Source organism: Mustela nivalis, assembly GCF_964662115.1.
Source record: "Mustela nivalis genome assembly, chromosome: 6".
In the NCBI taxonomy this organism is placed as follows: Eukaryota; Metazoa; Chordata; class Mammalia; order Carnivora; family Mustelidae; genus Mustela; species Mustela nivalis.
In genome coordinates this window covers 11,855,537-11,880,931 of record NC_139025.1, presented here as the reverse complement: position 1 = coordinate 11,880,931, position 25,395 = coordinate 11,855,537, and the positions used below count along the sequence as shown (strand labels likewise).

General features: G+C 55.3%; 2 protein-coding genes across 9 annotated transcripts in view; one reads left to right on the top strand and one right to left on the bottom strand.

Moving 5' to 3' along the window:
• Positions 1 to 6,033: 6,033 nt before the first annotated feature.
• On the top strand, positions 6,034 to 18,586 carry CHGA (chromogranin A). 2 transcript variants are annotated; one of them, XM_082736428.1, is made up of 8 exons: positions 6,034 to 6,270; positions 7,083 to 7,129; positions 9,491 to 9,584; positions 10,428 to 10,496; positions 12,698 to 12,793; positions 14,341 to 14,766; positions 15,464 to 15,948; positions 18,073 to 18,586. In XM_082736428.1, the coding sequence occupies exons 1-8, from the start codon at positions 6,225 to 6,227 to the stop codon at positions 18,154 to 18,156; spliced, it is 1,347 nt and encodes a 448-aa protein (XP_082592554.1). In that variant the 5' UTR covers positions 6,034 to 6,224; the 3' UTR covers positions 18,157 to 18,586. The 2 variants fall into 2 exon arrangements, with proteins under 2 accessions (XP_082592554.1, XP_082592553.1); XM_082736427.1 differs by having other exon boundaries at positions 14,338 to 14,766.
• Positions 18,587 to 21,646: 3,060 nt separating this feature from the next.
• Positions 21,647 to 25,395, bottom strand: part of ITPK1 (inositol-tetrakisphosphate 1-kinase) — a 167,806-nt gene continuing 164,057 nt past the window's right edge. For all 7 annotated transcript variants that reach the window (XM_082733333.1, XM_082733335.1, XM_082733332.1 and 4 more), the window contains one exon: positions 21,647 to 23,871. In XM_082733333.1, coding sequence (XP_082589459.1) covers positions 23,513 to 23,871 — 359 coding nt within the window. In that variant the 3' untranslated portion in view covers positions 21,647 to 23,512. The remainder of the gene's footprint in view (positions 23,872 to 25,395) is intronic.

The following is a 25,395-nucleotide window of genomic DNA, read 5'->3' as shown; positions in this document are numbered from 1 at the left end:
GGCGGCTAGCTTGGGAAGCAGCCAGGGGCTCTGGCCAGCCCTGAGCCTGCAGCTCCCAGTGGGCACAGACGGAGCCTCCTCTGGGGTCTCTCTTGGTAGGAGCAATCTGGGGAGCCACATATCTGTGGGAACCACCTTTAGCATCCTGGGAGACCAGCTCTGTGGGAGGCTCTGGTGTGCCTCCCTGGCATGCACCCCCAGTGGGACACCTACTGTCCCGGCTTCATGCCTGGAGTGCTCCCATGTATGCCAGCTGGGTGGATAGCCTCTGTCCCATAGCAAGACTGGGACACTGTTCTGTCCCTTGGTCTCCACCCTTCGGGCTAGCAGACAGCCTTCTGCAGCCAACACAATCACACATTAGTGGGCAGAGAGTGCTTTTTTAAAAAAATGTACATAACGTAAATTTACCATTTTAAGCATTTTAAGTGTACAGTCCAGAGGCATTAAATACATTGTTGTGCAAAGATCACCACCATCCATCCCTAGAAGCTTTTCATCTTCCCCAGCAGAAATGTTGGTCCCATGAAGCAGTGACTCCCCATCCATCCCTCCCCACTGCTCCTGGAAACCATTCTGTTTTCTGTCTCTATGCATTTGGCTAGAGTGATTTTTTTTTTTAAGCATTGACAAACACCAGGTGTTTTATGCAAGTGATATGTGAGAGAACTCTACATCTGAAACTAATGTTGGCTAGCTGAATTTACATGTAAAAAGTAAAAAAAAAAAAAATTAAGAATCTTGAGCACAGTTCACACTATGTAAGTCTACCTTCTCTTCTCTTCCCTCTCCGCCCCTACCCCCAGGTTGGCCCTCGGACTCTGGAATCTGGGTAATATTTTGGCGGCCGGTCCTATACCTCTGACATCATTTCTTCATTCCTTTGGCATTCACTGCAGCAGTGGAAAGATTCGGTTAGAATCAGAGAACGGATTTTGGCTCTTACAACTTGCTGTGTGGCCTGGGGTAAGTCCCTTGCCATCTCTGAACCTCAGGAATAGGACTAGATTCTTGGCCACACCAATGTCATTCACGGAGTTTAAACAGTTATTCAGACAACTCCCCATTAACCAGGAGATTTTTACCCCCATGATGAAACCCTAAAGGCTGGTATCCTTTATAAAGTCTGTAGTTTGAATGAATTTATAGGGGTTTTGTTTTTTGTTTTTTAAAGATTTAACTAATTTTTATACACACACACACAGAGAGAGAGAGAGAGAAAGAGGGTGCAAGTGGGGGAGGGGCATAGGTATAGAGAATCCCAAGCAGACTCCATGCTGAGTGTGGAGCCTGACCTGGGCTTGATCTCATGACCCCTAGAGCATGACCTGAGTCGAAATCAAGAGTCAGATGCCACCCAAGCATCCCAGTTTGAATGAATCTGAACAGTGCTGTCTAGGGTTTGGAAATAAATATGTGCCTTGCATTGACCAGTCCTTCTCCCTTGACATAGAGAAGAGGGTCTGAAAACACACCCACCCTGGTCACCTGACCACGCTCACCCCGGTGTTGCTGTTTGTTGTCAGAACTGCTCACTGCCCTCACAGGACATTCCTGTTTCAGTTGGGGTTCAGCTGCAGTGAACAGAACGCTAAAATGGCTTACGCAGTGATTGGGAGGACTGGAGAAGTTGATCATACTGTATCAAGTTTTGTCAGCTGTTTCCAGAAAGAGCTTGCAAAGTCACACCTCAGAACTGAGCTGCCACTGGTACTGCAGCCCCTGCTGGGATCAGGGACTGACCTGCCTGCCAAGTAGGGGCGCTGTCACCAGAGCCACCCACCTCTGCCGTGTCCACACTGGCAACATGATTGCTCTGCACCTTCTCTCTCTACACTTGACTCCAACTCCAGTTCCTCTGATTGGTGGAAACAAAATCATTTCCAGGTCCTTAGCTGCAAGACAGTCTGGGAAATGTAGTTTTTCCCCTTCCTACTTTCCCCTTCCTACTTCTTCCCACCAGGGTTGGGAGGGAGGTTGAGCAATCTAATCCACAGTGTCTTCAAAAAGCAAAGACTTCTTGACTCTATTCTGCCCCTCACTTCCTCCTCTCTGAGCTACATCTCCCCCCATCCACAGCACAATGCTGCATCCGACATACAAAACCAAGACAGTACACAGACAATCTTGTTTTATTGTGCTCTGCATTATTGTACTTTTGCAGATACTGCATTTTTTACAAACTGAAGTTTTGTGGCAAATCTACAGTGTCAAACAAGTCTACTGGCACAATTTTTTGACATTTGCTCACCTCATGTCTCAGTGCCGCATTTTGGTAATTCTTGCAATAGTTCAAGTTTTCCTATTACTATTATGTTTGTTATCTGTGATCAGTGACCTTTGGTATTAGCACAGTAATTGTTTTGGGGCACCACAAACCACACCCACATAAGAGTCAACTGGATACATAAATGCTGTGTGTGTTCTGACGGCTCCACTGGCCAGCCATTCCACCATCTCTCTCCCTCTCCTCAGGCCTCCCTATTCTTCATAATGCACAATATTGAAATTAATTACTAACCAATAGTCAGTTACTAACCCTACAATGGCCTCTAAGTGTTCAAGTGAAAGGAAGAGTCGCACGTCACTCACTTTAAATCTAAAGGGAGAAATGATTAAGCTCAGTGAGGAAGTCATATCAAAAGCTGAGATAGACCAAAGCTAGGTCTCTTATGCCAAACAGCCAAGTTAGGAATGCAAAGGAAAAGTTGTTGGAGGAAATTAAACGTGCTACTTGGTGAACACATGAATGATGAGACAGCAAGATCAGTCTATTGTTGATATGGAGAAAGTTTTAGTGGCCTGGACAGAAGATCAAAACAGCCACAACATTCCCCTAAGCCAAAGCCTAATCCAGGGCAAGGCTATAACTTCCTTTGATTCTAGGAAGTCTCAGAGAGGTAAGGAAGCTACAGAAGAAAAGTCTGGAGCTAGCAGAGGTTGGTTCATGAGGTTGAAGGGATGAAGTCATCCCTAAAACATGAAAGTACAAGGTAAGGCAGCCAAGTGCTAATTGAGAAGCTGCAGCAAGTTCTTCAGAAGATCAAGCTGTAATAATTAATGACAGTGGCTACACTAAACGACAGATTTTTCAGTATAGATGAAACAGCCTTTATTGGAAGAAGATGCCATCTGGGGCTTTCATAGCTAGATAAGAGAAGTCAATGGTTGGCTTCAAGGCTTCAAAAGACAGGCTGACTCTTGTTAGGGGCTAATGCAACAGATGACTGTAATTTGAAGCCAATGTGTACTTGCCATTCCAAAAATCATAGGGTCCTTAAAAATCATGCTAAATCTGTCTATGCTTTATAAATGAAACAGCAAAGCCTAGGAGACAGCATATCTCTTTACAACAAGGTGTTACTGAATATTTTGAGCCTATTGTTGAGACGTACTGCTCAAGGAGGAAAAAAAGTTTTGTTTTGTTTCAAAATATTACTGCTCATTGACAATGCATCTGGTCACCCACAGGTCTGATGGAGGTGTGCAATTAGATGAATGCTGTTTTCATGGCTGTTAACATAACATCCATTTTGTAGCCCATGGTTCAAGGAGTAATTTTGATTTTAAGTCTTATTATTTAAGAAATACATGACAGAAATGCTAGAGTTGCCATAGATCGGGGTTCCTCTGATGAATCTGGGAAAATTAACCTGAAAACCTTCCAGATAGGATTTACCATTTGAGATGCCATTAAGAACATTCATGATCAGGGTGGCTGGGTGGCTCAGTAAGTTAAACTTAAGTTAGACTCCTTGCTCAGGCTGCTTCTCCCTCTTCCTCTGTCTCCCACTCCCCAGCTTGTGCTCTGTCTCTCCCTCTCTCTGTCAAATAAATAAATAAATAAATAAATAAATAAATAAAATCTTAAAAAAAAAAAAAGAAGAGCATTCATGATTCACCAGGAAAGGTCAAAATATCAACATTCTCAAGAGTTTGGAAGAAGTGGATTCCAACCCTCATGGATGATTTTGAGGGGTTCAAAATCTCATGAGAGGAAGAAACTGTAGGTGGGGCAGAAAAAGCAAGAGAATTAGAGTTTAAAATGGAGTTTGACTTGTTTCAATCTCATGATAAAACAGAAACAACAAACAAACCAGGAAATCTATCTGTACATTAGTCAAAACAACTGTGGCACACAATAAATTTTGGTGGGCTGCTATGCTCAGGACACAGGTAAGTCTGTAGGCTAGGACTCCGGAGAGGAATCTGCAGCCCAGTCAGGGGGACCCCACATCAGACAGGCTTGGTGCATGTAATCTGTCAGGGCTCAGCTGAGGTCTTTCACTGGAAACTCTGCTTTATGAAAGGAGCTGCCTCAATAAAGACTATAGAATGCTGTATATACTTAAAAATTATTGATGCCTATCTCTGGGTGGTGTCCGTATGGTGTTTTCCTGCATTTCTGTGCATTTTCCAAGTTTTTGAGATGGATTGTGTGTTACTATTCAGCTGTATTTCCCAGGTCACTTTCGCTTTATCTCCTTGTTATTCCTGGAATGTCAGATACATTCCACTAGACATTTGCACTTGCCATTCCTTCTACCTGGAGCCCCCTGTCCCTGGACACATGCAACCTCCTTCCTCCTCACCTTCAGATCTTTGCTGAAACAAACCTCTTGGTCAACCAAGATCTCTCAGACCCACCCCTTTTAAAACATAGCCTCCTCCCCCCACCCAACACACCCATCCCCCTTCCCTGCTTCATTTTTGTCCATAACACTTGTCCCCACCTGACAGCTCTGTATTTCACCTCTTTACTTATTCATTGCCTGTCTTTACCCTTTAGAATGTAAACTTCATAAGAATCAGACCTTTGTCTCTTTGTTCACTGCTGTATCCTCAGCACCTAGAATAGCTGAGTGCCATTCTAGGGTGTTCAAAGCACACAGTAGGTGCTAAACAAATAGTGGTTGAATGAAAGAATAAATTCATGAAAAGGATCATTTCAGTGTCCTTTGGGCTCCTGCCAGGTCTTCCTTCCCAGGAGTGGGCACCAGTGGGGCAGGAAGTAGGGAATAACAGAATCAGATGTGGGGAGAGCCTCGCAAGAAGGAGACTCTAGACAATGCCAACTGATGCCAAACCCTAGCCCAGTTACCAAGTTCACCGTGGCACTGGGCTCAGCTGGCAAAGGGCTTCCAGTGTGTCATCTAGGTTGGGAGTAGCAATGTGGCCCCAGGGCAGAAGGACACAAACCAAGAAACCAACCTAACACACGAAACACCCAGATGTTGAGAACACTCAAAGAGACATGAGACACAGTCGGTTACCAGCAGCAAGAAGGTCATCCTAGGGCTAACGAGTCCATGTTACAGCTCTTTTTTGGTTTGATACCAAGAGCTGTCCCCTGTTCCTGCCCCGCCACCCCACACGAGAGCTATCCAACAACAGCCAGAGCCCAGGATTCACTCATTCATCCCTGGCTTGACCTTTCTTTCCAACGGTAGGTTCAACAATTATCTATTAAATGCATTAACTCTGTGCCAGCTGCCCCCTCAGCGCTGTGGAAGCAATGGTGACCAAACATTTTCAAATTAATACATATATACACTATGACAAATTGTGAAAGCACAAAACTGGGTTGTCAGAGAGAGAGAAGCCTCTCTCTAGGACTCCTGAGATATCTGAGGGAGCCCTGAGTGGTGAGCCAGCCTCCAGACTCTATCAGGGCAGGGGTGTCCCCACAGAGAGAACTCAGGAGCATGGTAGGTGCTCTAGAGCTTGTAGGGACATTGAAGGAACACACGGCCCAGAGACTGGGAGTATCTGCCCACGGACACAGCAACTCGGGGAAACTTCGAAGAGTGCAGGGTTAGCCAAGGCCCCTTGTCACCTCCTGGAAGCCAGATAACCGCCTCGAAGCCAGACCCAAGGCAGGTGAGCGGCTGACACCAGAAGCGAGAGGCCTGAGGCTGAGGGCGGAGCGAGCTGCGGCCGGACCCCCAGAGGGGTGGGAAAAGGGGTTAGGGGCGGTCCCGATGACGTCATTTCCGGGGTCGGGGTATATAAATGCCTGCAGCCCCAGAGCCCAGTGGAGAGAGGCTGGTGGGTGGACCGACCGACCGACAGACAGACACAGACTGGGAAGCTGAGCCCTCTGCCCCCAATCCGCGCCAGCGCCGCCACAACCCGCTCCCAGGTCGCCCGTCCAGCCAGCCCTCGCCAGGGTTCCTGCCGTGCCCAGCCCCAGACCTCCGGCTCCTCGGCGCCTCGGCTTCGCCATGCGCTCCGCTGCTGTCCTGGCGCTTCTGTTCTGCGCCGGGCAAGGTGAGCTAGCGCGGGGTCTCGTGGGAGAGGGTCCTCGGCGCCCCTGCCTGCCCTGAGGTCCAGGCACAGCGCGCCCCTCGTCCCTCCCCTCCGGCGCGGCGAGTGTTCAGCACCGCGGACAGCGCCCCCGGCTCCCAGCTGCCCCGGCATAGTGGCCTCGGCGCCAAACCCGCAGACCGGACAATCTGGGCCTGACTCCTGACCCTGCAGGACAAGACCCCCTGGCGCCCCGACCCCGTATCTGGGCTCGACGTCTCGACTGCACCTGGGCCAGTTCTGGCTCCGTGCCATGGCTGGCCAAGGTCATTAGGGGAGCTGGGAGAGCTGTGGCCGGCTCCCACTCTGGCCTCTTTCTCTTCCTTGCTCCTGCTCCCCCCCTTTTTCTGCCCTTGGCTTCTGTCTCCCTATCATCTCTCACAATCCTCCCTCTCCTCGTCTCTTCCCCCACACCTCTGGGGTCTCTCCTCCTCTCTCCACTTCCTTCTCCACCCCAATCCCACTCAGCTGCTGGCCTTGTTTTCATAGCACTAGCCTTCAGCTCCCCCCATCCCCACCCCACCCCCGGGCCCCAGAGCGGGAGCTTTCCCAAAGGGAAGCGTTAGGGAGCTCAGTGCAGCCTCTGGGGACCATCCCCATGGGGGCAGCAGCCAGGGAAGGGAAACAAAATCAACCCTAGCATCTCACTGGGTAGGGGCAGTTTTGAGAGGGAGCACTGGGGTGAATGGGCCCCCTATAAACCCAGTTAGGAAGGACTGGGCTCTCCCCTCAGAGCAGAAGAGTCACCCCAGCTCTCTCTTTTTTTTCCCCCCCAGTCATTGCCTTTCCTGTGAACAGCCCTATGAATAAAGGGGACACCGAGGTAAGAAGGGGTATGGGGATGCCCTGTGATGGTGGGTAGGAGGCTCCAGTGGACACCTCACAGCCAGGTTTTGGGCAGCTAGCTGCAGGAAGGAGTATGACATAAATCCAAGAGGCAGCACTGCGGCTGCTAAGCCTGGGGACAGCTTGCAAAAGAAGATATCAAAGACTGCTAGATTCCCCTGCCGTCCTGCTGTGGGGACTTCCCCAGCTTCCTCTGAGCTGGGTACACTGCCGATGGGGCCTGTGCCTTAGCTACAGGGCCAAGGTGCCAGACCTATAGCTTTGAACCCTCCAAATCTGGCAATGCCCAGCCTGAGCTGCTGGGGGGCGCTTTTTGTGGTTCTGGGTTGTGGCTGTCCCCAGACCTGCAGGGATGGTCTTCACGTCTCTGCTTCTGGCCTCCCTCTTTGATCTTCCCCTCCTCCCAAGACTCTGCTAGCAACCCCCACCCCCACCGTATAGGCACTCCAGCCCTGGATCTCCCAAAGGGCCCCAATGGAAACACTCTTGATCATGGCTTCTACACTCAGGGTCCTGGCCGTTTGGGGCAGCCGGGGGAGGTCACCCAGGAAAGGGCCTTAGGAGATACTAGCTGGGGGGCTCTGCAGCCTGCGAGACACTCTCTGTTGTGTGGCACAATTGAAATTCATTCATGTCTGGGCTGGGGCTGTTTTTGCAGTCTCTGGTGCTCACAGACACCCCACCTGTGACCCAGGGACATTTCTACCCTTCACTTCTCAGGAGCTGTTTCCTTTCATTCTGGAGAGGCTATGGTTCAACCCAGAACATCAAAGCAATTCCAATCTCTGTTTGCTCAATTATATTTCCTGTGTTTTACTTGCAGACAGGCCTGTATATGCCTCTTCCACTCTTCTACTGTGTGGTCTTGGTAAAATCCCTTAACTTCTCTGAAGAGGATTCCACTTTTCCTATCTATAGTATTTCCCTTGAGGGAAGTTGTGAGCGATGGAATCCTAGATGGGGGGCACCTGGCGAAAAGTAGGCCCTCGGTTAATGGGCACCTGGAGTTTCCCTTCAGAGCTCCTTATTATTCTTGGGAACCATACCCAATTCCTCTTTCCCTAAGTCTGTCCTCGTGGCCTGGTGGTTATCTGACATTCCCAGTGTAAGGTCCCTGGTTGCAGGACGATGCAGGGTACAGGCTGCAAGGTCCTTCCTACCAGATCCTCTATGGGAGACACTTTGGTCCCCATATACTACCCAGCAGCCTGGGGTCAGGAGCACCGTATCCACTGGTGAAGACCTAACTATTCCATCCTACGATGCTATGACTACTCGAGAGACTGTTTGAGGGTTTGCCATCCTGAATTTTTGGATGGGTTGCTTTGGCATCCCATAGACCCAGCCTGCCACCCCCTCACTCCCCACCAGCACCGCCTGATGCATGTCTGACACTTTCTGCTTTCCTGCCCGGCTCTCGGCAGCTGAAGCAGGTTCAACGTTACGAATCCTTCCCTTGGTGTGTGTGGCTCATCACGCCTTGTAGAGTGTTTTCCCTTCTGTTTCTGATCGCCCTGGGAGGGAAGCTGGGAAAGTCTCATCATACAAATGAGAAAATCGAGGCTCGGAGAGGTCAAGTCCTGTGTCCAAGATCACTCAGCTAGGATACCGCACTGCAGTTGGCCCTACATTCAAATAAGCATTTATCAGCTGCCTGGTTAGCCAGCCACAGCACCTTGCTGGCCGCTGCATAGAACCTTCAGAGATCTGGCTGCTGGGATGAGCACCCAGATGTAGCTGCTGTGCCTGGCAGCTGTGCCCTCGTCCAGCCACAGGATTCATCCCATGGGGGAACACAGAGCCAGACCGTGAGGCTGTCACTCGCTGCATGTAACATCATCATGGGTTTTAGGAGACAGGGATCCCAGTCCTGTTTCCAGGCAGGGTAGAGCCAGGGAAGGTCTTTGGTCTCTGGGCAGTCCAGAAATACTCCCTGGAGAGAGTTGACTTTGTCGCCATCTGCAAGACTAAAGTACTTCTACAAGACATACCTTAATGCCCAGCAGCAACTTCCCCATCTAGAGAAACATTTGCTATTGGGTACTGGGTACCCACACCCACCATGTCCCACAGGAGAGGGCCAGCTGCTGGCCAGATGATCAGGTGCCTGGCGCATGGTAAGCACCATATAAAGGGTTTCTATTATTGCTATTATTGTCTGGCTAAAAACACAGATTATCTTGGGCACAGGCATCCATGGACTCCTGAAGACAAAAACAAATGCCCTCATATTCTTATTTAGAAATCTGCCCTCAGGGCACATTGAGCCTCGGGGTGGGGTGGGGGCAGTGAGCCCCATACACAGACCAGTCCCAGCCCGCCCCCACTCTCTTCCTAGGTGATGAAGTGCATCGTTGAGGTCATCTCTGACACGCTCTCCAAGCCCAGCCCCATGCCTGTCAGCCAGGAGTGTTTCGAGACACTCAGAGGAGGTATGGGCAAAGGCTGGGGATGGGAGGGGCTGGGCCCGTGTGGCTGGGGAGTAAGGATATGGGTGTGTGACTTTGGGCAGAACCCAGTGATTTAATTCAGCAGTCACTGATCAAGTGCCTGGCCTGGCCTGTGCTAGTGAGGGAGAGGTCTAGAGAGATGAGAGGGTCACAGCCCAGTGCTCCCGGAGCTTACAGATGAGCAGACAGAACAGAGAGGAGCACAATCAACTAGAATTCCAGGCAGAATGAAACCAGGGTCAGAACAGCAAGTCACCTTGTCCACCCTGTGGACAGAGATGTTGTGTTGCTATGTCCCCAGAGCCCTGAACAGCCACTGGCACCCGGCAGACAATCTGTAGGTTTGTGATGAGTAAAGGACTGTCGTAGGTTGGGCAGGGCAAGTCCAAAGTGTTTCTAGCTGAGCGGTCAAGTTTTACCCAGCTGTTGGAGGGCTCCACCATTCACATTGGGGTTGGACTTTCAGAGAAAGTTAGAAATCAGTAGAAAAATCAAGAAAGGTTAGTCCAGGTGGAGTAAACCCTCGAGCAGACACGGAGATGGGAACACATGGGGCAGGACACCCCTACCTCCCCTGCGGGGCTGGCGTCTCCTGGGTGATGTCTGGGGGCCGGGCCAGCAGCTGACCTTCCTGAGGCCAAAGGATGTGCTGGCTGCTTGGGAAGGAGGCCACCTCCAGTGCTATCTCAAGACCCGATCTTGCGGCCACCACGCAGGTTTGGAGTCTCCAAAATAAATTCCTTGTGCTCAGCTGAAAATGTTGATGGTAATCTCTTTCTCTGCTCTCCTCTGGAGACCACCCATAACGACTCTCCTTCATTGCAGATGAGCGGATCCTCTCAATCCTGCGACATCAGAATTTGCTGAAAGAGCTCCAAGACCTTGCTCTCCAAGGTATTTTCCAGTCCCTGCTTAGGAATCTGGGTAAATTCCAGTAATTGAGAGAAAACCAGGGTGGAAGTTTGAGCGAGGTCCTAGTTCTTTCTGATTCGGTTATTGCCCTGCAATTACAGAAAGGTAATCCTCTCCAATCTGGCATGGATACAGTTAAAGAGATTAAGGCCCAGAGAGGTTGCGTGACTTGTCCAAGGTCACACGGTAAGTAAAGGACATGCCAAGACCAGATGAAGCTCACCTAATACCCCGCCATCTCTGGGGATCAGTCATTTCAGTGGGGGACACATTTAAGACTACGTCGCAGAGAGGACCCCTTTAACTGAAGAGCAAATTGGTTTCCAGGAGAGAAGAGGGACCCCTTTCCCCTAGTGAGCTTCTGCTCAAAGGGTAGATGGGGACAGCAAAGGTCTTGCTTGCCCCCCAAACTCAGACCAGACTTTCAGCATGTTTTAGAGTAAATTATGTCTTTCTCTAAAAGGTTAAGAAAATCCACTGACACTCTTGGGACTGGAGTGACTTTGTGAGGTAGTGAGCTCCCTGTCACTGAGGGTATTTAAGCAGAGCCTAGAGAGTTAGACTGTTGTCAGATGCCCACCCACAGAGTCCTTCGTGGGTTCACGGGAAACACAGACTCCCTGGCAAGCTGGGGAAAAAATGGGTTCTGGCCCTGCCTCTGCCCCACGCTGATACTCTGTGGGGAGCGGCTGCTTATCAGGGGCAGGCCCCTGGCCCCGTACCTCTACCCCAGCATGGGCCCTTGAGGGGAATTTCGCATCAGTTTCCAAAGGAAGTAAGGTTCCATCCTCAGGGCTGGGCTTTGGTCTCGGGTGAGGTGGGAGGCACGAAAGCTGCTCCAGCTCTGGGAAGCCCCCCTCAGAGACCCTTGTGACAGAACAGGCCACCTGTGAGAATGGGTGCCGGGCGTCTGGGTGAGGGCCCAGCATGGAGCAGGTGCTGGCTAGAGCCATGGCTCTTCCTTGCTTCCCACTTCATCTCCATTGACCCTGGTGGGATTTGTTTTTAGCTAAATGTTAAATATTTTATTGCAATATGATAATTTCAAAATTAAATATTGAATGACTAATGTATTACATTTAAATAATTAAAGATAGTGTCAACAGAGACTGTTCTAGGAGGAGGTGTCCTGAAATGTCTATGTACACACAGATGTGTGTGTATCCAATATGAGCCATTTTCAAGACGTGTCCCTATTACTGTTTTCTGTTAAAAGAGTACAGGATGTAGCTAGGTGTCTGCCTGTCCATCCACCTACCCAGCCACCCGTCCACTCCCTCTTCTACACTCTCAAAGCGACTTCCGAGTACCTCTGTCTTAGGGCTTCCCAAGTGGCAGCCCCGTCCTGTAGGTGAGCACCTGCTGCTCGGAAAGCTCCACTTACCCCAGATCACAGAGTGAGGAGTGACTATGCAGAGGTCTGCCCGGGGTCAAATCTAGGCAGACTCCCTGGCCTGCAGCCGCTGTGACAGGTGCATCTGCTCCCATCCCCGCGATTCCCAGCGTGGGGAAATCGCAGCAGCATCTGCAGAGTTGGCCTGGCTGAGAGACCCCATCATCTGGAACTGGGCACAGATGGGGATAGTCAGAGGAAGTAGCAGCAGCAGCCCGGGGCCAACACAGGGAGAGGGATGTGTGGATATCAGCAGGTGGCAGCCCGGGGCTGGAGCTCAGGCACCTGCTTGGCCTTCTCCCAAGGACCTGGATTTACGGGGTACAGGGGAGCAGCGATTGCCTGGTTCAAGATTGTCCATGAGGGGACTAGCAGTCACTGCAACTCCTGCTGCAGGGTCCCCCTAACTACCAGGAGCAGAGGGACCCCCCACTCTTTCTTCCCATCCCTGGGACCCTCTGGTCTGTCTGAGTCTTTATGGTTGTCCAAGGTAGCAGACAATGCTTGTTCTCACTCCCCAGGGGAGAAACGTGAGTGTGGAGAGGTGCTGTGGCAGCCTGATGGTCCCAGCTGGGAAGCTGGGAGAGGGCAGAGGCAGCCAGCACCCCCCGCCCCCAACCTGGAGCTCTTGCCCCCTCAGTGTCCCGTTAGGCAGGCTTGCAACTGACCTGCCGTTTACAGATAAGGAAATGGAAGCCTTCACACTCACAAAAATGCCAAGGCTGGGCGTGGCTAAATGGAACTTTTTTTCTCCTTTTCTTTCTTTCCCCCTCCCCTTTTCTCATACCAGGTGCCAAGGAGAGGGCACATCAGAAGAAACACAGCAGTTTCGAGGATGGACTCTCAGAGGCTCTGGAGAAACAGAATGACCAGGCTGAGCTGAAAGGTCAGAGCCGGCCGGCTGGTCTAGCCAGAGGCTGGAGAGGGAGGAGGGTGGGAGATAAGAACAGTCGTTACAAGATCAAAGATTCCTAGGGGTCAAGGACCTCCTCCTTTAGGCGCTATAAAGTACCTAGCTATCATTTTGATCTTCCCTGTACAAATGGGGAAACTGAGGCCCAGAGAGGTTTCAGTACCTTGTCCAAGGTAAGCAGCGTAACTAGAGATGGGAATCTGGGTCTACTTCACTCCAGAGTCCCAGGTCAGTCCCGTCTGCCTGCCATAGGGGCTCACACTCAGGGCAGGAAGTCTCTGGCCTGGCAGGAGGGCAGGCTCGATGCTGGATTCTCCCAGAGTCCATTGCAGCAGAACCCACTCCCCCACACCCCCCACCACCACGCAGCACCTGTCCACCCGGCACTTGGTCATGCCGAGGGAGAGTACTGTTGTAGGTCTCAAACACTGAATGAAACTGGGTCATTTTTCTTGGAGCCAGAGAGCTTCTAAAGGTCAAAGAGATCACGGGCTAGATCAAGGGGATGCCCCAGTACTCATCCTCCTGCCTGGAAACAGTCATCAACGGCCTCCTCGGGGCCTGCTGTTAGCATGTGGGAGGTGGGTGGATCGGCCAGGTTCTAGAACCAGGGATCTCAGTGGACATCTACTATCCGGGCCACCTGGAAGCTACAAGGTACTGAAACCTCTCTGGGCCTCAGTTTCCCCATTTGTACAGGGAAGATCAAAATGATAGCTAGGTACTTTATAGCGCCTAAAGGAGGGGGTCCTTGACCCCTAGCAATCTTTGATCTTGTAACTACTGTTCTTATCTCCTTATCTTCGTGGGGGAGGCAGCTGTGTGTCGGCGCAAAGAGCACCCTGTAATTGACATTTGGAGACTTGGATCCAAGGCCCTGCTGCTTATGGGGTGTGAGCTTGGAGAAGTCATGTGACTTGTCTGAGAGTCGGGGAGAGAGCTTCTGTAGAAGGGATGGGAACACCATCACCGCAGGTCCCTGGCAAACGGTGGAATGCACTTGGTAGTGTTTGGTCCAACAGTAATTGTTCTAGAGCTGGGAGGGACTTTTACTGGTGAAAAGGCAGCCACCAGAAAAATGCCTTTTAATGAAACTGTACAAATAGGAATGGGGCGCTTCCACAGGACACTCCAGCCTCGCGTGGAAGGGAGAACGAAGTTGCAGTAATGGTGTCTTGTCCACAGAGAGGTTACGATATTTGCCCAAGGTCACACAGCAATTAAGCTGATGTCCTAATTTTCAATTCTGGGGTTATTTTCAAGGTGGTAGTTGTTTTGTTTTGTTTTGTTTTGTTTAATCACTTCCTACTTTAAGAAGTAGAATTCCAAAGAAAGAAGCATCTCCCAATTGTGCTCAGATCAAACCCAGACACGGAGCAGGCAAGGCTAATCTGGCGTGAGTGTCTTGGGCCGCACTTGACGGAAACCAAAAGATACAAGGACTAGGTTGTGAAATCGGGCTCTCGGGAGCCCGCGCGTGCAGCCTGGTCGTCAGGGCCTGACTGTTGTTTCTGCAGAAGCAATGGGAGAAGTGTCCTCCAAGGATGCTACGGAGAAAAGAGAAGATCCTAAAGAGACAGAGAATGGTGGAGACACGGATGGAGCCAGGCCCCAGGCCTCCCCGGAGCCCGGCCAGGGGTCCAAGTTCGAGGAGGACAGTCAGGCCCTGGGGGAGCAGGAGGCCGCCAACCCTGATCCCCGAGACAAACTTCCCAGCCAGAAACACCCAGACCCACTGGCTGAGGAAGACAGCCAGAGCCACCCCCAGGGCCTGGTGGACAGAGAGAAGGTCGTGGATGCAGAGAAAGGGCAGCAGACCAAGCGAGAAGAGGAAGAGGAGGAGGGCGCAGAGGCTGGAGAGAAGGCTGTCCCTGAAGAAGAAGGCCCCACCGAGGCATTTAACCCCCACCCAAGCCTCAGCTACAAGGAGACCCAGAGGGGCGAGAGTATGTATGATGTCTGAGACCGAACAAGTGTGTCAGGGAGAGGGGGAGGGTGGGAAGAAGGACCACATCTACGATCGCATTCCACCTTCACAACAACCCGGAAAGGTAGGTAGTATCTCCATTTCCCAGATGGAAAAGTGAGGCTCAGAGAGGTTAAGTAATTTGCCCAAGGTCACACAGCTAATTTGCAGTAGAAGCTGAGATTCCAACCCAAGTTTGTCTGACTCCAAAACCCTGCATCTCCCACTGTTCCACAAAGCCCCTCCCCTCTGAGCCAGGAGACCAGAGGGGCTCTGCAGGCTGGGTGGGTGGGTGAGCTTCGGGAACAGAGGGACAGCATGACAGGTGAAAACAGGCTGGTCTAGGGACAGTGTCAGCTTCACCCAGGGTTTATGTGAGCTCCTGGCAACTCATGAGGGCCTTCTCAGGGCCTTTCCTCCCTCCACAGCTGGGTGGCCCCGGATCAGGGCTTCCTGGAGGAGAGGGTGCACAGAAGAGGCAGCCTCCTGCCAGCCCACTCCTCAGAGCTTTGAGAGGGTCTTGCAAAGTGCTCTATCAAGATGGTTTTTCCTCCAAGTGGAATCACGGACCCTGAGTGCAGTCTGCAGTCACAGCAATGGCCAGAGAGGCGGCAGGGAGTGGCGGGGACCAGGGGAAGTGGTGGTCCCTCATTCAATCTCCTGCTCTTGTCCACCAGCTGCTCCAGGTTGGTCCGAGGCTCTGGCCATCGATGGAGCCAGGAAGTCTGGGGCTGAGGAGGCTCAGCGCCCCCAGGGGAAGGGGGAACGGGCGCACTCCCGGCAGGAGGAGGAGATGGCAGAGGCACCTCAAGGCCCCTTCCCGGGCGGGAAGAACAGGGAGCTGGAGCGGGAACAGGAGGAGGAGCAGCTCTCCAAGAAGTGGGAGGACGCCAAGGAATGGAGCAAGATGGACCAGCTGGCCAAGGAGCTGACGGCCAAGAAGCGGCTGGAGGGGGAGGACGAGGAGGATGACCCTGACCGCGCCATGAAGCTCTCCTTCCGGGCCCGGGCCTACAACTTCAGGGGCCCTGAGCTGCAGCTGCGTCGAGGCTGGAGGCCGTCCTCCCAGGAGGACAGCGTGGAGGCGGGCCTGCCCCTCCAGGTGCGCAGCTACCCGGAGGAGAAGAAGGAGGAGGAGGGCAGCGCCAACCGCAGACCAGAGGTTGGTACGGGGCGGGTGCCGGCCCCGGGCCAGGCCTCCGGAGTGTGGGCCCAGCTAGACATGCAGCCCCCTGCCCCACGGAGGGAGCACAGTCCCCATGGGTCTGAGAAGAGAGAGGCATGTAGGTGGCAGGGGTGAGGGGGAGGGGGGCTTGAGGGAGCTGGGCAGCGCTGGGGCGGCGCTGGGGGGGGGGGCGGCGAGTGCCGCAGGCAGGAGAGGGAAATGCTCAGATCACGGGGCAGGAGAGGGTGGGGAAGCCCATCCCTGGGGCACTGAGTAGGTCTCAGCTCTGGAGGTCAGTGACAGAGGGGCTCTGCGGGTTTGAGAGTGGAGCTGTCGACACAGGAAGCTTGGAAAGGCCAGGACCTGGCAGGGTCTGGTCTGGGGTGGGGTGGGGGGAGCCCATTGGCCCCAAGAGAGCCAGGGGGCCTGGGAGGAGGGGTCGTGAAAGAACAGGTGGCATCCTGGGAAGCTCCTGAGGGTGGGCTGATCCAGCAACAACCTCTCCTGGCCTCCAGGCAGCCCAGGCACACCCCCTTCCTAGGTTCAGACCCTGCCTCTGTCCCCTGGGGCAGCACCAGGGCCAGTGGGACCTCAGCACCTGGTGGTGAGTGGGGGAGGGGGGCACAGATGCTCCAGAAGGCCCGGGTTCTGCCTCTTCCTAGCTGTGTGACTTTGGGTGGGTTGCTGCCCTTCTCTGAGCCTCTATGGTTCCCCCATTTGAGAAATGAGGGTAAGGAGTCCTTTCTACTTACTTCATTATTATGGTCAGGACACACACGTGCTTTCAAAACCTGGCCGTGTCCAGGGATCCTTGGTTAGCTCACTGGGGTGCTGGGACATAGCCCCCCCCGGAGGTGAGGAGGTGCGAGCTGGGGTCTGTGGTCCAGGCTCAGTGCCCAGGTAGGAATCAGGGCCCCACGGGGTCTGGGACCTCTCTGTGGCCCCAGTGCTCACTGCCCCTCCAGATTAGGGTGCAGTCCCTTCCCCGGGCGCCAACCCTCTCTCTCTGTGGGGACCAGGTTCTTTGCAGCCTGAAAGAACATTCCCGGGCAGCTGGAGCTAGGAGAGGTCATCTGTCAATGTCCTTGGGAGACTGCCCTCCACCCCTAGCTCTGGACCAGGACAAGCGAGGGCACCTCTGACCACCCCCTTCCTCACCCACAGAAGCTGGAGAGAGCAGGGTGCCGTGAAGTGCCTGCTAGCCTGCCTTCTCCACAGGCAGAGGGAGCTTGGACTCAGGGTGGGGAAGTGGGGACCCCAGGGCCATGTGGACAGAACAAAGGCAGGGTCCCCTCCATACCGCCCAAGGGTCTTCCTACAAATGCTCCAGCCATCACCAAATTCATGCCCCCGGGGCTACTCCAAGACAGAAGTCTCCAGGGTCCCTATTTCCATGACAACCACTGTCCATCTGTTCCAAGCGGCCCCAGGGGCTGTCCTCAACAGCCTGGTACCCAGCAGGTCAAGACTGGGTGTGGGGGCATGGCCCTCCGAGACTCCTGCTCCGAGTCCCGGGGTATGGGCTTGTGGGCATCAGTCTGGGCTCAGGGGGTCCTAGAATCTTCCTGAGGCTGAGGCACAGAGCAGGGCTCCCAAAAGTGTCCTCTGCCCTGAACCACCCTGGCAGCCAGAGCTGGGGGCCTCAGTGATGGGGACCAAAGATCCACGCCACCCTCAGCAGGTAGAGGACAGCTCTCATCCCCTCGAGCTTGTGCCAAAGGTCCACGGTCCTTCCCTCAGGGAAGCCTGGCCTTGCCCTTGGGGTCACTGGGCCCTGGGGTGGGGGGCCTGGGAGGAGCACTGGAGGGCAAGGAGGCCTCGTTTTCCACGTCTGCCCAGAGCCATTCAGGAAGAGGCTGGTCTGGATCTGAAGCCACCAGGGACTGTGTGGGGTCAGGGCCCCTGTTCCCTCCCTCTCCATTTCTTGTGCACAGTAACCCTCAGTAATCCCAGCAGGACAGCATCCCCCATCCCCATGGTATGAATGCAGGCCCTAAGGCTCAGAGAGGCAAAGCTGCCTGTCTGAGGTCACACAGCTGGCCAGCGGCACAGCCCATCTGGCAGACTGCGCCACCCACCAGCTGGCCCAGTCCTTGCCGGAGCCGTGGTGTTCTCTCCTAGGACCAGGAGCTGGAGAGCCTGGCAGCCATCGAGGCGGAGCTGGAGAAGGTGACCCACCAGCTGCAGGCGCTGCTGCGGGGCTGACGCCCCACCCGCCACCCCCCGGCCCAGCCAGGGCCCCGAGGCAGCCAGTAGTCCCTGGCTCTGTTGTCCCCTTTGCAGGTCCTGGCCAGACGGCCCGGGTGCTGCTTCTGGTAGAGAGGCTGCTCCCAGCCTGCCCAAGCCCAGGCTACCCCGTTGCCCCCCTCACTCCTTTCTTCCAGCTCTTGACTCCCGCCCCAGTGCGCCCTCTGCAGGGCAGACCCCCTCTCCACCCCCCGACGCCCCCGCCACGACGTTAAATGGTGATCTTTTCTCTCTGGACACAGGCAGCTTTCTAGAAGTTTCCTTTCCACCGTCAGAGCCATTGGGCACAACTGCAATAACTTCTGACCTTTTGGTGAAAGCTGACACCTCCTAACTGTAATATATTCTGTACAAAATTTATCTAAGGAAAAATAAATCTGCTCTGGGCTTTCTGGTTTCTGTGGACGTTTCCCCCGTTGACAGTAACGGGGGTGGGGGTGGGGGGTGGATTTGGGCAAAGGGACAAGTGGAGGTTTACTTCTGCTGGAGCAACTCCTTTCTGGGCTACTTTTTAGCCATGGGACTCTGGGCAAGTGACTTTGTAGCTCTGGACATCGGTTTCTTTGGCTGTAAAATGGAGAGAACACATATAATTTCCTCTTCAGATGTGAGGAGGGTTCCAAGGGCCCGGGCAGCCTGGACCATAAACCCACGATGATGATGAAACAAGGTCTCTGAACAAAGGGTCCTGGCAGGTCTAGGCGTCGCCTGTGAGGCCGGTGAGGGGCTGCCCACTGTTGCCACCGACCATCCCAAGGCAGAGATGGACACCCTCTGAGGCTGGAGCTCTAAGCTGTTTATTTCTTCACACGTTTCAAGGGTGCACTCCACCCCCAACAGTTCGAGAAATAACACACGCAACACCACACTGTATTCCACGAGGCGGTCGGATACCAAAACATCCGTTACCACAACCTATTAGAACACGGGGTCGCCTGGTCCCTGAAATAACCCATCCCAAAGATGGCCACCTGTGTTGTCATCACGTGGACACAGGGGCGCCGGGGGGCTCAGTCGGTTGAGTGTCTGCCTTTGGCTCAGGTCATGATCCCAGTGTCCTGGGATCAGGTCTGGCATCAGGCTCTCAGCTCAGTGGGGAACCCACTTCTCCCTCTCCCTCTGCCTACCTCTCCCCCTGCTTGTGCTGTCTCGCTCTCTCTGACAAATTAAAAAAAAAAAAAAAAAATTCACACAGGACACAGAGCCCCATCAAAAGAGCTGGAGGACCTTTCCTGGCTTTTCCAGAAGCAGCAATCTTATGTACAGTCCATCTATGCACAGAAACAGTGTATGTACACAATCAAGCACAAGGCAGCTTGGGGTTCCGGTCAACGCTGCTGGTTGCTTGTGGGAACAGGATCGGAGCATTAGCGCTGGTGGCAGAGCACAGGGGTCCCTACAACTGGAACCGCCAGATTTGGGGTGAAGCCACTATGGGAGAAGACTTTTGAGAGAAAACAGATGACCCCACAGACAGCCCTGGAGGAAGAGGTCAGCCAGGCTGTGGGGAAGGGACAGCCCCTCCAAGCCACCGGTCATGGATCAGTCTGGAAGTAAAGGAGAAATGCAACCGTTCCTGGAAAAGGCTCCAGGGGGGCGGGGCGGGGCCTGTGGTCGGAACCAGAAGTAGGAGTGCCCAGGTCTGACCACCTGCGAACGGTCTGTGTTGGAGGCTGGGGGTGGAGATCACACGGGCCACGCTGCGCAGTGACAAGGGGCAGAGGCACAGGCCCTTCCTCGCGGAAGGCAGGACCTGCGAGACCATCACGGGTCTGGAGTCTCAGCCACATCACGTCAGGCTGGGGCTCCGGCAGAGAAGGGCGGGGTGGGCGGAGCAGGGCAGGGAAGGGCAGGGCCCAGCCAGGCTGGCTGAGGGAGGGAGCCGCTTCGTCACGGATCAGCGCCCGTGGCCTTCAGGACAGCCAGTGCACAGCTCCAGGTCTCTGCAGCTCCGGGCCAGGCCCGTGGAGGGCGAGGGGCTGTCGGGGACCCCGCCGGGCGAATGATCACTTCTACAGCACAGAGGAAAAGCCTATGCAGACCCCAGGGACGCGAGTGAAGCCATTGGTCTGCTGCATGGCCGATGGCCAGTGGGAGTGCCCGAGCCGACAAGCTTCCAGAATAGGATGAGGACACGGTCTCCTTTGGTCTCAGAGTAGCCACACGGCAGGCAACTGCTGGCTGGAAAGCTCGTTTCTGGCTGTGGGCCTTCCACCTTCCACGAGGCCCATGGGCAGGCTTCTGGGTAGGGAGGAACTCGTTTTCACAGCTGTTCTCTCCAGCACTGACGGAGGGCCACTGAGAGGCTGCACCGTGGGACTCCCCAGGGTTCCAGCTGTGTCCACCTCCATGTTACGCAGAGCGGTTCCGGCCCACATGCCCACCAGGCCCCTCCGTGAATGTAAGGACGCCACACCGGAGACTCCACGCAGCCCTTGGGAAGAGGTTAGATACCAAGAGCCAGCCCTTGGTTGGGGCCTGATGTCTGTGGGGTCACATCATTTTAGAATCAAAGCACCTGTAAGCAGAACTTAACCCCAGACCCTGGCTCCAGGTTGCCCAGGGCAGAGACCTTGCACGTGACCCTCTGGACCTACCCAGGGCCTCAGCCAAAATTCGGCTCTGGCAGTTGCTCCTGGAGCCACTGACATCAGGAGAGCCTCCAGCAGCCCCGGCCACTGAGACCCCCACCACGCCCACCCCCCTGGCACCACCCAGATGCTTGGCAATGAGAGTTGTAACTGCCCTTGGGGTTCTGGCCGGGTGGGCTCCAAGTGATACACACGCACACCACAGCAGACCACTCCCAGCAGCCCTGACTCAGGGGCAGCACCAGCAAGCCTCCGAGAAAAAGGCTGCCAAGGCCAGGTGCATGTCAGTGGCTCCTTCCCTGACGCAGAAACTGCCAGGCCTGAGGGGCAATGAATTCTGTGGAGAGTGTCCCAGGACCCAAAACCATCAGTGCACCTACCTGACACTCCTCCCCACCGCCGGCCCCTCCCCTCGTCTCTGATCGCGAAGCCCTTGATCAGAGACGGTGTTTGCCGGATGGTGGTCACCAGCCCAGGCAGGAGCGGCCCGCTTGCTCTCACAGGGGGCCTTCCCTCTGCCGCCACCTGCTGCTCCCAGGTCTTTATGAAGGGGAACCCCACCCCTCAGTTTCCGCCCCCAGAAGCGGCGGTCACCCTGCTTGCCACGGGCATCGAGGCCAGCGGGTGACGGCTACTGGATCTGTGGGCCCTGGAGCTGAGCGTGCGTGACCCTGGGGTGGGGGGGGGGTAGACCTAAGTTACACAGGAACACGACCTGGCCAGGGGCCCCAACCTGGCATTGGGGGTTACGCCACACCACCCCGCACCTGTTCTTGAGGCAGACAGGGACTGGAATTTCAAGAACAGACCAGGAGAATGGCATAAACTTTCAGCAATATCTGTAAACACGTGTGAAATGCAGTTTGATTTCAGTAGTTTATTTTGGAGACAAAGCAGTGCAAGAGGCCAGTTGCGCTTTCCTGCTTCCCCGGGGCTCAGGGTTGGGCTAGGAAAGGCACCGTACAGACATTATAATCGGGGTTCAACACTCAAGTCGTGTAAACGCAGTTAGTTGGTGGGCCCTCGGGTTCCAAGCCAGCCGGGCAGCTCTGACGGCACCAGCTCTCCCCCTAGGCCCAGCCCCGGCTCGGTGGCGGCCACCACCCAGCCCTTCCTTTCCTGAAGGTGGGTGACTCCCATGCCCCTGCTGAGCCAGGCCTGAAGGTACCTCCAAATGCCCAGGCCAACAGCCTCTCTGAGACCATCCTCATCAGACCATGCAGGACAGCCCAGAGGCTTTCCAACTTGCTCAAAGTGAAGGGACATCTGAAGACATGAGATCATGCTCAGAGGGTCCTATGCATCTCACCCAGGTTCACCCTGATCCAGGCTGACAAAGCCCATGGCTAGCCCTCTTCTCTGTGGAGGGGCGGGTGGCCTGCCCACTGCACCATGGAAGCTGAGCGGCCCACGGGATCTGCTGCCATCGGGGGCCGGGCTGAGGCTCATGGAGGAGGGAGTACCAGTTTCCTACTCTCTGGGGCTGCAGCTCCCTTCACACTCAGCTGGCTTCGTGCTTAGGGCTTACAGTGAGTATGGGAAGGGTGGGCAGGCCCGCTGGGCGGGTGTGAAAAGATGTGATGCATACAGGCAGCTTCCCCCGAACACCTTGAGGCCAAGGGGAGGTGCATCAGGCTGACTTCTCAGAGAAGCAGGCTGCCCCGTCGGGGGCTGGGGCCTCATGCCTGCCCTTCCGAGTTCTCTGGGCTCAAATGCTCATCAGACATAAGGACACAGAGGCCCGGCAACTCCTGGGGTGATCTGTCCAAAGTCACGGCCCAAATCCTTGGCACAGGCAGGATCAGCCCGGGGGCTCCCAACCAGGCAGTCTTGTCCTGGGTCCTGGGGAGCAGTGCCTGGCCAGGGCAGGAGGCCCCCCTGCAGGGCTGCACGGAACCCTGCATGGTCCACCAGGGCCTGGTGGACCCCAGGAAGCTGGACGTGGAGAGAAGCCAACTCAAGGCCTTGGCCTTGCCTGGGAAGCTTCCTTCTCCTTCCCTTTTGGGAGCAAGCAGCAGGCAGACCACAGCCCAGACCCCCTGCATGGAAACCCCCAAGGAAACAGCAGGTGTGCCTCTCACTTGCTCTTGGGAGGGACAGCTGCACACCTGGCCGGGGCTCTAGGCCCTGCTCTTCACAAGGCTGCAGAGGCGGCCAGTCGGAGGGGGACAGCTAGAGGGCCTGGCCTGGGTGCAGAGGGCTTGGAGAAAAGAGAGAGAGAAGGAACCCCTCACTCACTCTGCTCAGCCACTAAAAGCCTGCTCCCCTCCGGGGTCCCCGAGGCCTGATCCACAGCAGCCATCGAGACGAACAGACGTGGATGGACACACACACACACGTTCACACGCACGCGTGCACACGCACACACACAGACACACACACACCCCACCTTACACTCAGACCTAGTGTTGAAGACACAGCAAGTGTAAACCCAGTGAAGACATCTGCACAGCAGGCGTCCGGCGGGACGTCCGTCTCCCCCGAGGCTGGACCACTTGGGGTTCTTTGCCATCTCCCCCCTCCACCACCCCTTATTTCGATCATGACATCAGAAAATCAGGTTAAAAATTTAAAAAAAAAAAAAAAAAAAGGGAAGAAGAAGAGGAAGAGGAAGAAGAATCAGATCGCTGGGAATTCTCAGTCGGAGCATCACCGCCGGGAGCTGCCGGCCCAGCAGGTGCACTCTGCGGCCCGCGCCGCCCTCTGGGTCCTGGGCTCCACGGCTACTGGGAGGAGGCCTTGGTGGCCAGCGAGGCCACGCAGTGCTGCTGGAAGCTGGGGGACACGGCAGCGGTGCAGCCGAGTCTCTGGTGCGGGAGCTTGGCGGTGCCTCCCTGGCCCACGCCGCCCGCGTCGGCCTCTGCCGTCCAGGGAGGGTCCGGGCCCATCAAGTTGCTGCAGCAGCCGGGGCCCGCGCTGCACGTCCGCTCGCCGGCCAGGCCACCCGCCTGCTCCGCTAGGAGCCTGCTGTGCCTCAGCGGGGCCGCGTCCCCCGCCGCCGCCGTGGCTGCGCTCTGGCCCTGCAGGACGGTGGCCACATGGTTCAGGAGGTCTGTGAAGAACTCGCTGACGCCCTCGTAGCCTGCGGGTGGGACAGACGTAACAGGCGCTGGGCCAGGCTGCGGCAGACACAGGTCCGGGCGCAGGGCAGAGCGGGCGCGGGGCGCACAGGGCTCCCAGAACTCAAGGTAGCACGCTCGGGATGTACAGGAAACCAAGGCTCAGTAACTGAGGGGACACATTAGAGCCACCAAGCTGAGACTCGAAGTTGGGTGTGGGCGGCCCCCAAGGGCTAGTCCTTGAATTCAGCTGTCCCCAGGGCATGAGAAGCTGTCACGCTCGAGTGGACAGGCAGGCGCCCTGTGCCTGGCCCCTCTGAAGCACGGTGTCGGGGTCTCGCGGACTCACCCACCCGGTGTGCTAAGACACATGGGCAAGAGGAATGGCGGGACATGGCAGGACCAAAGGCCCGCTCCTCACACTCCATCACCAACCGCCCTCTGCTTCTCACCGTCCAGCCTCAGAGGGCGCCGGGACCCTCGCCCGTCCTCCAGGATGGCCCTCGCAGCCGCCAGCACAGCCCGGACACTCTCCTGTCACAGGAGAGCCCGCCCGGGGCCAGGCAGCAGGGGTGGCCTCCACTGTCCACAATCTCACTTGCCCAGAAAATAACATGCCTCATGTCGTCCAGCCCAAACCGCACAGGCTGGTGGGGCCGGCTCGGGACCTTGCACGGAGCCAAAGCGCACGCAGAGAGCTCCATGCTCTCACCACCTCCCAACTCCACCCTTCTAGAACTTCCACCCTGACAGCCCTGCATCACCCCCCTCCCCTGTCCCACCAATCCATGGCCACCTCTAGCCCTCACGGTCCTCACCCTCATGTCCTTCCTGCTTTAGAGCCTAGATTCCCGTGGTCTCTCTCATTCCATCCCTTACTCATCAAAACCCCACCTCTACCAACACCCAGGCCTCCGTGCAGGGCGCACCCAGTGTGACTGGAGAAACACAGGCCATTGTCCCAACACGGGCCTCGGTGACTCACTCCCACCTACCTCGGAGTGAAACCCTACGCTCTCAACATGCCACAGGGCAGGGCTCATCTCTGGCCTCCGTGTCCCAGGCCCTCCCGGAACCCTTAGGGGATAGCTCCTTCCCTTCCCGCCAGGCTCTGCTCTACCATGTCAAGAAGGAACCCCCGGGTGCCCCTGTCCTCTGACGTCAGGGCTCTAGCAGCCGCGGTCACACTGCACCTGTGCCCAGATCAGCTTGATCTGGGAAAGAGCCAGTGGTGTCCTGCCAGCCTTGGTCTCCTGGGCAGAGACTTGCGATGGTGGCTGGGCCTGGCTGCACGCTGAGTCAGGGGACACACATCAGGCATGCAGCCCAGGAGCCGCTCAGCCTGGGTCATGTGCCACACCCCACGCGAGAGGCCTTACTACCCTGCATACCCCCCCACCCCGAGCACTCCCCACAGGCCACGCTTGGGCTCTCCTCCGAGACACTAACTCCCTGAAGGTAAAGAATCATTCGTGAAAGTTTTCATACGCACTGGGCGGTGACACTGACTTAACCTCCACGCGGCTACTTAATGAAAGGGGACAGTC

Bases quoted from the DNA above. Each gene is read 5' to 3' on its own strand.
- CHGA (XM_082736427.1), top strand. From the start codon at position 6,225: ATGCGCTCCGCTGCTGTCCTGGCGCTTCTGTTCTGCGCCGGGCAAG. The intron at 12,794-14,337 runs GTCAGAGCCGGC...TTGTTTCTGCAG, and splicing joins TGACCAGGCTGAGCTGAAAG to AAGCAATGGGAGAAGTGTCC. The intron at 14,767-15,463 runs GTATGTATGATG...CTTGTCCACCAG, and splicing joins GGAGACCCAGAGGGGCGAGA to CTGCTCCAGGTTGGTCCGAG.